An 11,182-nucleotide genomic window follows, 5' to 3' on the forward strand; every position below is an offset into this window, starting at 1 on the left:
GTGACGCGAAGACTGTACGCACACAGGATCGGTGAATTCAGGTTTACTCAAGCAATGAAGCCTTGAGGAAGGACTAGGGGGAATAATCACCTGTACATGACTTTCTCCCTCACCGAGGCAGTAGTCAGCGGCACCACATCAGAGGAGTGAAGATCGGAGGTTCCTTGAAAAGTGTTTGCGACCGGGACAGAAAAGTGTCAGCAGTGTCCCAACGAACAAGTTCTGCGATGAACTCCCTGGAGCAGGCCGAGGGTGAGTGTGGAAGTCGTAAAAAGAGGAACTGGCTACTTGGGGTTGGACAGTTTGAGATCTGATTTTTGTGACGTGATGTGGATTGACTCAAATAGTCGTACAGAAAGAACTATGACAAGACTGAGCAATTCATTGAACCTTGCCCAGGGATATTTGTTTTGAATGACACCGGAAAATGAAGATTTTGCTGCTTGGGTAAAATACGTATTATATAATGAATTGAGTATTCTGATTCCAAATCTTAATACAGGATTTGCCTAGCACGTCTAGATTTTAAGTTACACACACTCGTTTGGCTGTTGCTTAATAGTTTGCTATTCATCCTAGCATCCCATTCATTATATGCAGTTTATTTTTTGCATATGTATGCTTAACTTAAGATCGTGACATGATAGACAAAACTCTGACTTTAGGGTTGAAATCAGCATACTTGATTTAGTGTAGGACACATGGACTCCACCCAGTGGCAGATTTTATTTATTTCTTTTTTGTGGTTCATTATAATTGTGTATTTGAGTAAGCTTATAATTGTTTTGGCCGACAATTTTATATTAATGATTGCTTGTACAAGACTATAAAAAAACAACTTTGTGGTGTAGAAATCTGACATTAAAATCATTGTATCACATGTATAAATAAGCACAGACATTTTTTAATTCTGAAGGAAATTTCAGAGTTACAGCAGCAGACAAAAAAGGCATAAATGTGCATATAACAAGAATTATCTATAAGTAGTAGCTGCTATCGATTAGCAGTAAAATTACTGGTTTGCAGTAGGCCTCTGTCACTGCGCTGTATTACAAGCATGTTAGAAAGAAGGCCAACTCATTTCTGTCAGACAGTAGCCACCCTCTTTATCCTGAATTTAGGCTGCCATCAGGCTCCAGATTTAAGTTCCTCAGCGTAAGGAGCAACAGATTTAAGAGCTATTAGTCCTAGAGCTATAAGCATTTTAAATACTGTTAATTGTTTGCAGTACTGCTAAATTCTGAATTATTATTATTTTGTGTACTGTTAAAGTTAACAATTCTTTGTACTAATTTTGATTTTGTGTGCCTATGATAAGCATAGTTGTCAGTTTTTGTGTCTTTGCTTATTTACTTGTATTTGTGTAACAGTTCAGTATGCTTTGTACTTTTCTGCTACAAACAAATTTCCCTCTGGAATAATAAAAGTGTATATGACCTATATATGAGTATAAGCATATAAGTACATAGGAAAGCAATATAGCCAAATTTCATCAATTGTTATAAGTACTAGATCTAAAAATTGTTTTCATTTTATTTTCTAAACCAGGTCACCAGATGTCATAGGCTACATTTTCATATCTTTCTTTCCTTAAATGCAAACAGTTCACATCTGGTAAAGCAAGAGAAATACATTTTAAAATTGCTTATTTTTTCTTTGACAAATTTAATGGTAATTCAGGCATCAATTTCATTTGTTCTTTTTGCCAATTTCAGAATCACATGAATATTAATCTAGTCACAAAAGCCTATGCCGGGCCATCAAAGGGCAAGAATTAATACATCTCCAAAGTATAGTTTTTGTTATCTAGAGGAATAATCAGTTAAACAACTTTATAACTCCAGAACCTATGCTGGTTTACTTTAAATAGAGCAATTTTACTTGTTTTTAGGAAATTCATGTTTTTTTTCTGTCTTTACTATTTTGGATATCATTACAGATGTGTGTGACAAGTGACTTCAATTACTAATGTTTTTATTAGTATCAAACTTCTAAGTTATTTTTATTGGTTTTCAGAGCATTCATGTTTTTTTCTGTCTTTATGATTATGAAATCTTTAAAGATAGGACAAGAGTTAGACTTCAATTACCAACATTTTTATGCATTCATTAGAATTAAAATTATGGGAATAATGAAAGGACACACATAGAAAATGTGTTATCTACATTAGAACAGCTTAACAAGCTTGGTAGAATTTAAGTTCTAAAGTTTGTGCCCAGTTCTGGTAATTTGCATACTCACTGAAATGTTTATTCAGTCTAGTTCCACACTGCTCATATATAATAGTTTTTTTTATATATGAAAATAAAAGAAAAAATACAGCAGTACACATCTCAATTTGGCATGACAGGCATATTTACTGAGTATTCACTTGGTTTTTAAACTACTTCTGGGAGCAGCACACACTGTAGTAACAAGCATATGATTAGCTTAGCATCCCCTATGTAGATGATAAACCCAAGATAGTGGATGCCTACAATGTTTTTGGGCTGCAAATCAACAGGCTTACATTCCATTAGCAGGAGTATTCGTCTTTCCATAATTGCATCCTTCTACAACTTAAAAATATGTCTGCCTATACTATAAGTGTGGCTTTTCAGGGTTATGATAAAAATGAATTAAGTTCTGCATTTTTTAAATCTGAAAATATATTAATTTATTAGGTGGTGATGTGCTGATCTGCACCAAAGGTTTTATAACAGAACGTTTTGTTTGCATTCATGCCAGTGATTCAAAGCTTACTAATGTAAGAAATGAATGAATAGTATGTTGAAATTCAATATAAACCTGGTTGTTTTCACATGTAGAAAACATTAAGACCATAATTATGTATTATATTAGCAGTAATATATAACATATAAATAAATTACTAGTTCTTTTACCTACAAATGAAAATAGAAGCCTATAAAACATTTACGTTATGTCAGCAATAACTCTTCATTTTCTTAGGGTTTTTTTTCAGTGGTGGCTTTTCAATGATGTGCATTTACAGTACATAAATGGTCTTGTTGTTTAGATGCACATCTATTTAATTATGATTTAAACTCCTAAGATTAACTTTTTTTTTTCCTTTTTTATAGATCTTAAGGCATTTGAAAGAAGACTTACTGAATATGTTTCTTGTTTACAGCCAGCAACTGGTCGTTGGCGAAGTAAGTAAAAAGTGGTTCCAACTAAGACTAGGTGGTTTTGCACTTGGAAAGACAAATTTGTGCCAAGTGTAATTTTGCAAGTCTCTGCTTATATAAATAAGGTAAAAAAAAAGTTACTCATGTCTTTTGTGGTTGTAGTAATTAGGCAATCAGTTTTGAGTACAAGTTATACATGTTTATTTTGATATCTTTTTGTATACATTTATCAAACTTTTGCATTGCACTCAGGGAATTTTATTCTATTCCTCTTTACAACACCGGTTAAAGATCATTGATATTCAAGGCATTTTGTTTGTTTACACACAATAAACTTACCATCCCACTACAGCAACTCAGTGGGGTGGAAGTGTGGATGTTGGCTTGGCCTTTTCCAAACATGAATTCTTTTGTTCTTTTGCTATTCATTTGTAGATTTTCCTGGTGTGCTTAGGTTCATTGTCCTCTTTCATTATTCATTTACATCAAGTTTTAGTTGTGGGACAGATGGCATCACTTTTTTTCTCTAGCATATCCTTATTTGAAAAGGAGGTAATGGTGAGCTCAGTGATTGTGAAGAGTCTAGGTCCCATGGCTGCAGAAACCCATCTGCCACTGTGTATGAGGTTCTTGTGGTGAAGCGCAGTGTTTGGTTTTTGCCTAAGATAACATTGCATATAATGATCAAAGAGGTCCACGGTTTTGGTTGTCCAAAGGACATTGTTTTAGGAGTCTTATTTCTAATGTCAAAAGTTATGAACTGCAACATTTACCATGTTGAAAAGAGGTCTTTAGATCTATGTATGTAGCCTTTGGGCTATTTGTGATTTCTCATATAATTACAGTATATGGCTGATCTTTGGGTGAATTTGCTAGGTCACCTATTCTTGATAGTTGTTTTAATGCTATCCATTTCTACAGAAATCTTATAATGGCAGAATGATTATTTTGTAATTGTTTTGAAATGACCTTATAACTGTCCCCAGACAGATGAGCAGCAACAGTTACTTCTGTGACAATATTTGCAAATATCTTTTGTTCTTGGCATAAACCTCATTGTTCCAGACCAAACTGTCAAAGGTTCTTTTTTTATATTGAGGAGACAGAACTTCCTGTTCATCAGAAAATCATGTGTACCAGATTGGCAGCACCTGCCCCGAATTACTTTTCTTGACTGAGATGGAAACAGCAAGGGTGTACTTTCATCTTCACACATGGATTTTGACTGTCGACTTGTTTCTTACTGAGTACATAGTAACAAAGTTAATTTGGATTGTGCTTTGTCAGCCTTCATTAGCTTTGTTTAAATTGAGGACTTTGTGTTGACTAGATGATTGCTAGTTACAGTATGTCCTGATACATAAACTATATAATTGAAAGATTAAATGGTTTTTAAAAATGTACTGAATGAAAAACTTTTAAGTGTACAATAAAAGCAATAAAAGGAGAGCTTCCATCCATCCATCCATCCATTTTCCAACCCGCTGAATCCAAACAGGGTCACGTGGGTCTGCTGGAGCCAATCCCAGCCAACACAGGGCACAAGGCAGGAAACAATCCTGGGCAGGGTGCCAACCCACCGCAGGACACACACAAACACACCCACACACCAAGCACACACTAGGGCCAATTTAGAATCGCCAATCCACCTAACCAGCATGTCTTTGGACTGTGGGAGGAAACCGGAGCCCCCGGAGGAAACCCACGCAGACACGGGGAGAACATGCAAACTCCACACAGGGAGGACCCGGGAATTGAACCCAGGTCCCCAGATCTCCCAACTGCGAGGCAGCAGCGCTACCCACTGCGCCACCGTGCCGCCCAGGAGAGCTTCCATTGATACATATATGTAGTTAGTTAATTATGCAGACAGTTTGTGTGCCTAATGTTAATCATAGTTTTGTGCATACGGTTTATTGGAGCAACACATCCATTGTTGCAACGTCACTTAAATGTTAAGTACTTCTTTGTATTGTTTGCCTAGATAAACTTTATCAGTGTATTACCAGACACATACTGATTGGATTTTCTTGTGTACAGTTATTCTCATCGTGGTGTCTGTGTGCACAGCAACTGGTGCATGGAACTGGCTTATTGACCCTGAAACACAGAAGGTGAGTGGCTTCTGGTCTCCACTAATTGTGCATAATAATATATATTTCTATTGATGTTTACCTTGAATTTTGAACATGTTTTACAGTATATGATCGAAATGAGGGAATAAAATTAAAATAAGCAAGTGACTCTTGTTATAATTCTAAATTTGCATTTAGAATGGCCACTGATTAGTATTGGCAGTAATGAAAGAGCCAGCCAGTCCCCAGGATTTACAACAGTGTATTACGTCCCCCCCCACCATCCATCATTCTTTTCTTTTTTTGTTAAAAACAGAAGACAAAATGCTTTATTTGCATTCCTTTTGAAAACTGTGTTTTCTTCTAGGTGTCTTTCTTTACGTCCTTATGGAACCACCCATTTTTCACCATAAGCTGTGTGACCCTGATAGGCCTCTTTTTTGCTGGAATACACAAAAGAGTTGTGGCTCCGTCAATGTATCCTTTTTTTTTGTGTAGCCCAGCCAGGTGGATCTGGAGGGGTTTAAGCTGTATATAACAATACTTCTTGATGTAGCAACATTTGTGCTTGGGATAGTTATTTTCAGAAACTGTTACAAAATAAACATACATTCTACAGATATTCAGACTTATTTTTTTTTAACCATGCTGTTCACAGTATAGCTGCCCGCTGTCGGACTGTCCTAGCTGAGTATAACATGTCCTGCGATGATGTGAGTAGTTTTATGTATGACAAGAAACAAGCTGTAGAAGTGAATGTGTGTAGTCTTCTGATAAAATACATTTCATTAACTGCCTGTGGAATGCATATTTTTCAACATCACACACCCTGATTTAACACTCGAAATGAAATTCCCATTTTTTTCTTTGTTTTTCAGACTGGAAAACTGATCTTGAAGCCTCGTCCCCATGTACAGTAGCTATGGGATTTGCTGTTTGGGAGCCAGGGAGGAAACTTCATTGTATTTACATGATCAGTACAGTACCTATTATGGCTTCAGAATAAGTTTATATGTGAGAAAAGCCTGATGTGATGCAGCAGGGATTTGCTGTTTCAAATTTGGATACGAAGAGCAGTAGAGTATTATTTTTCCTCTGATATCCATTGTTTAAGTCCTGTGAAAGTCAGAGAAGCTGTTCTACATATTTGCTTATCCTTATATCCCATTTTTGTCCTGTATCAGTATCTCACAAAGCTTTACATTTGGTTGCCTACCTTTCATAATCTGTTATTTCTGAAATTAAATAGGCTTCATGACCCTTCGTTTTTTTACCCTTAATTCCTCAGAGAGATCCGAAGCTAATATTGTGGTGCTCCGAAATGAGGCATGTTATGTATGTTACTATAAATGATATAATGGATGTAATTCAAGCAAACACACTGCTTGATTTTAGGTGTATACATTTTATTTATAAAGTTATAGCAAACATTTTGATATAATGTTTTTAAATAGCAGGTAAGCTGTGGGCTTGAATCCAGCAAAGGTTCATGCAGCTGAGGAGTTGCTTGTTGGTTATTTCCCTAACTAGCAGAACAAAACTTTGTTTTAATATAACAGTCAAATAAGAAAGCTAAAGTGTTGTGCAGCTGGAAATGTAATTATATTTCACATACTCCTTCAATAAAGTTGTCTTCTATTTTTCTAACATTTTCTTTGTGCTTTTCTGACAGAATTGAAAAATGTAGAGAAAGGTTTCATTGATCACAATAGTTACTATGCTCTACTATCAATCAAGAGTACTGTTGCAGTTGTTGTGTGGTAGGCAGACTATAGTGGATGCATTAATCTGAAGAGTATCTTTTACATTATAAGTTTCTTTCCTTGCTTGCTGAATTGAATCTGTGTGCAGTACCCATGGTGGATAAATCTTTCTAAAATCTTAGCAGTAGTAAGCTTTCAAAAAGTTTAGTTTTGGGTGTCATTTCAGTATTGACCTCCTTTTTATGCCCAACTTTTGTTATTGGCTTCTTCTTTTCAACTAAGATGCCATGGTTTTGTTTGGATCCTTAGGCTAAGACCTTTGTACTTCCTTGCCCACTCTTTTGCCTACTCCTTTTTGTGACCATCTCCTTGTCATGTCCTTGAGCTCACAATAAAGTTGGTGCTTTTCTACCTTGCCCTTAATACACAGGATCTTTCACTTTTACCAACATTTACCCACAAAGCTCAAAGAAATGTCGTTCAATCTAAAAAACTTGCAAATTTTAACACTACACTTACAACTCATGTACCCAGCTGGGGGCAGCAAACAGCTGATTCAGTTGTCACATTTCACAGCAAACTATTAACACTTGTTAGTATTTGGTAAATTTTGCCTTGTTTTAATCTTTTTATGATGTTTTCTTTGGCAATAATACAGTGCTAGCCAAACTTCTTATTGCCCAGGTACATTTGTATAATGGTCTGTCTGTTTGTATAATGATGCCTCATCATTTAATTGAATTGAATGACTGTCTACCATTAAGAAGCAGTAAAAGTTGCTAATGCCATTCTCAGTTGCTCACTTTTTGCAGATGTTTATTAGCTTGGACACAAATACAAGGTTTTGCTTTGTTAAAAAAATGTAACTTCATAAGTTCATTTCAGAGTTACAGTCATATATACACAGTACAATGATATTTCTGTTTGTACATTTAACCAACATGGAGCAGGGGACACTGTAATAATAAGTAGTGGTGAGCAAAACACAGAATTTTTTTTGCATACAGCTTGGCAAAATTGATGCTAAATTTAATTTCACATGTGATCTCACAACTACAAAACTCACTAAAAAGGATGGTTTGGAATTTTAAAAGTTAATTTTGAGGGTTTGAAAGACACATTGCTCCTTAAGATTTTTGCAATACCATGCACCACTTTTAGACCTGTATATTTCTCAAAAAGGGCTCTAGATACAAATAAATGGGGAAATACTGTCTTTTGGAAATTCAACATGGACAAACACAACCCATAATGAGACAACATCATGTACTGTTAGACAAAAGCTATAATCCAGCAAGACAATAAAATTGTTATCCAGTTTAATTGAGAATGAAAATATTGTAACTGCAGTCATGCAGTCTTAAATGAAATAATGCCTTAGCCAGTACAGAACCTAATGTATGCTGATAATAGTGTTCTCCCATCAGCCCCAACCACTGCTACTGCCTGATGGGAATTATACACCCCACATCTCCACTGTCTTTTGGGTTGCCCTCCTCCAGTACACCTTCTCCCTACTACGCAATATAGCCTATATTTTAAGTTGGACCAAAGCATTGCACATGCAAACATATATGAAAATTGGTTCAACCATTGTTGCCTGATTTGACAAACAATCGAACAAATATTCTGATTTTATTTACTGTGCCTAGATTATAACATTAATACTACATTTAGTTCTCTTCCCTAAACTTCATATTCCCAGTCATCCCCTTTTTTCACAAATAATACTGTTGGAAAAGTAGAGTTGAAGAAAAGAAAAAAGTCTTAAGATGTAAAACTGCTCTATTGATTGACAAAGAATAGCTGTTTCTAAGACAGATTGTCATATTTATGTCCTACTGAGCAAAGTTTATTCTTCCCAGTGTGACCCAGTACAGTGAGTATACAGTATGCCTAAGCCTTTATATTAGAGCAATTGTGATTTCTTCTATTTGAGCAGTGGTACAAAAGTGACCACAATGATGATCATTCAGAGAAAATGAACCATCCTGGATCACCCCAATAAAACCCATGAGGTGGAGGAGGACCTGTCAGGATGCTGAAGACTTCTGATAGCATGAAATACATGACAGCAGAGTCTTAACTTGAGGACAAGGGGTTGGGATCAAATATTGTATAGATTTAAGAAAGTATTCACTTAGAGAGAGATATGTATAGTTGTGGATAATCCACAACACATAAAACCTGAGGGGTATTCATTCCTTGAAGAGAGTAATTTTTATCTCATTAAAATACTTTATTGCCATAACATACAGTGAATTCCACTTGGTAAAACTAAAGCAGCAATACAAATGCATAACAAGAACAGTAGTCATCATCTGCAGCAGCCCACTTATTCTAAAAAATACACTTGGACATAATCACCAAATCCATCTTAATAAAAGGATAAGTGTCTTTATGGTCTATCTGTGTATCCATCCAATTGCTATGTCTCAGTCATTTCAAATGACAGTGAATCACAAACATTATTAGTAATAAAATGCATAGTCATTTGTCATTCCAATAGGTGGTGCATCACAAACAGTAGTACTGCTTTTACGAATTATATACTAACAAGAAGCATATGCATTGAATAGTGCACTGCAAATGCTAACACTTAGGTCTATGCTCATTACTTCAATCTCAACCCATCTTGAACAACCAGCACAGCTAGTTACTAAGATATTTTATGGTTTCAGTCTGCTAATCTCAACTGAATCCACAGCAAGTAAGTGACAACCAGTGACTTTACAAAACGTGCATAACATTTTTGCTGTTGCCTGTACCATACCAAACTATGATGTATAAGGCCAAAACTTCTAATAATTTACTTGTACAAAATCTGTTGCTTTCTGTAATACTGTAAACTTCCTTCACTACCTCAGAAAACATGGCATCTGGTGAGCTTTTGTGACCAGAACAAATGCTTTGACCTCTGATGCAGGAGTGCTGGAAATAGTGCTACCAGAATCTGGAACTTCTCTACTCCCTCTACTGTACAATGTGACCATTGATATGAAGGTGAGAGTCATCATTTTCCACAATTAAAGTCAATCACCAATTCTTTGTTTTCCAGGTTATTAAGTGAGCTGTCCAATTTGTTCTTTTCTATAAGTTGTCACACACGTGCGAGTAAGGGACTGCCAATGGGCCTGACGCAGCGTGAATGCAATAACCAGGGGGATTTGACGCTTAGCGCTAATGCCTCTCTCTCTTGTTCTCCAGGAAAAATGATGATTAGAAGACGTACCTTTCTGAACTCCATTAAAAATCCATCCATAGCACAGTCCTCTTCTGGGTATCGAAGATACGTCACTCCTTGATCTCACTTCCGGTACCTACTAGATGACATCACTTCCGCCTTCATGCCACCTTAATTCCTCTGATTCAACCATTATATTTCAATCGTCTCTGTCATTTCCTGTCCGTCCCTTATAAAAGTCCTCTAACACCTCAAATGAAGTCTTTGTATCACTACCAGACAAACTCCTCATGACCTTCAGTACATGGGACTGGGTCCCCAACCTTTATGTGTTTCTCTGAGTTTTCTGTCTTTACAATGTTTATTGTAAACTTTAATCGTGTGTCACTTAAAATCTGTGTGTGATAAAGTGGTCATACTTATAACAATGCAGCATATAGACACCGGGTCTGACTTTTGATTTTGGCACAAGACTTGATCGCTTCATTGCTAGTTTCCCTTTGATTATTTTGACTAGTGGATAGTCGATCATTTCAGCGAGTGGGGTTTGATGTGGAGAGTGTATATCTGATTATCCCCTTGATCGTTTTGACTTGCAGGTACTCCATCATTTTAGACAGCATTGGGGGTACTTGGCGAAAAGACCCTGGCCTGGGCATGCAACCCATTCCAAAAAATGGTTCTTGGAGTGTATGTTACTATTACTCAGCCAACTCAAATTGACTTTACTCAAATGAATAAGCTTTAAAGCTTTACATGTCCATCTGTAGTACAACTGACAATTTGCTTTCAAACAATATGAATGGATTACATTGCTTTAATTAAGAGCACCTTCTACAGAAATCATTTTTAGGGTATACTGCCATTACACAATTATCTTAGGTCGACTTTACTTAAAATGAATGTTTTAAGATTTAAACGGTGATTTAAGATCAGAACTCGGTTAATTTAGATTTATAACAAATAAATTAATTTCACTGACAACCATGTGAAATTCAGTGTTGATAAATGAAAGTGATTATCTATTCACATTTTATAGTGGGGGGGATGAGAATTTCATATAGAAATATTTTTGGGAAGATTTCTAGAATG

General features: G+C 36.0%; 1 protein-coding gene across 1 annotated transcript; it reads left to right on the forward strand.

Moving 5' to 3' along the window:
- The first annotated feature begins 20 nt into the window (after nt 1–20).
- On the forward strand, nt 21–6,850 carry cnep1r1 (CTD nuclear envelope phosphatase 1 regulatory subunit 1). Its single transcript, XM_028809267.2, has 6 exons — nt 21–252; nt 3,081–3,152; nt 5,169–5,242; nt 5,571–5,680; nt 5,862–5,916; nt 6,082–6,850. The coding sequence occupies exons 1-6, from the start codon at nt 228–230 to the stop codon at nt 6,121–6,123; spliced, it is 378 nt and encodes a 125-aa protein (XP_028665100.1). The 5' UTR covers nt 21–227; the 3' UTR covers nt 6,124–6,850.
- Nucleotides 6,851–11,182: the final 4,332 nt, after the last annotated feature.

Source organism: Erpetoichthys calabaricus, chromosome 9, assembly GCF_900747795.2.
Source record: "Erpetoichthys calabaricus chromosome 9, fErpCal1.3, whole genome shotgun sequence".
Lineage (NCBI taxonomy): Eukaryota > Metazoa > Chordata > Cladistia > Polypteriformes > Polypteridae > Erpetoichthys > Erpetoichthys calabaricus.

Bases quoted from the DNA above. Each gene is read 5' to 3' on its own strand.
- cnep1r1 (XM_028809267.2), top strand. From the start codon at position 228: ATGAACTCCCTGGAGCAGGCCGAGG. The intron at 253-3,080 runs GTGAGTGTGGAA...CCTTTTTTATAG, and splicing joins CTCCCTGGAGCAGGCCGAGG to ATCTTAAGGCATTTGAAAGA. The intron at 3,153-5,168 runs GTAAGTAAAAAG...TCTTGTGTACAG, and splicing joins AGCAACTGGTCGTTGGCGAA to TTATTCTCATCGTGGTGTCT.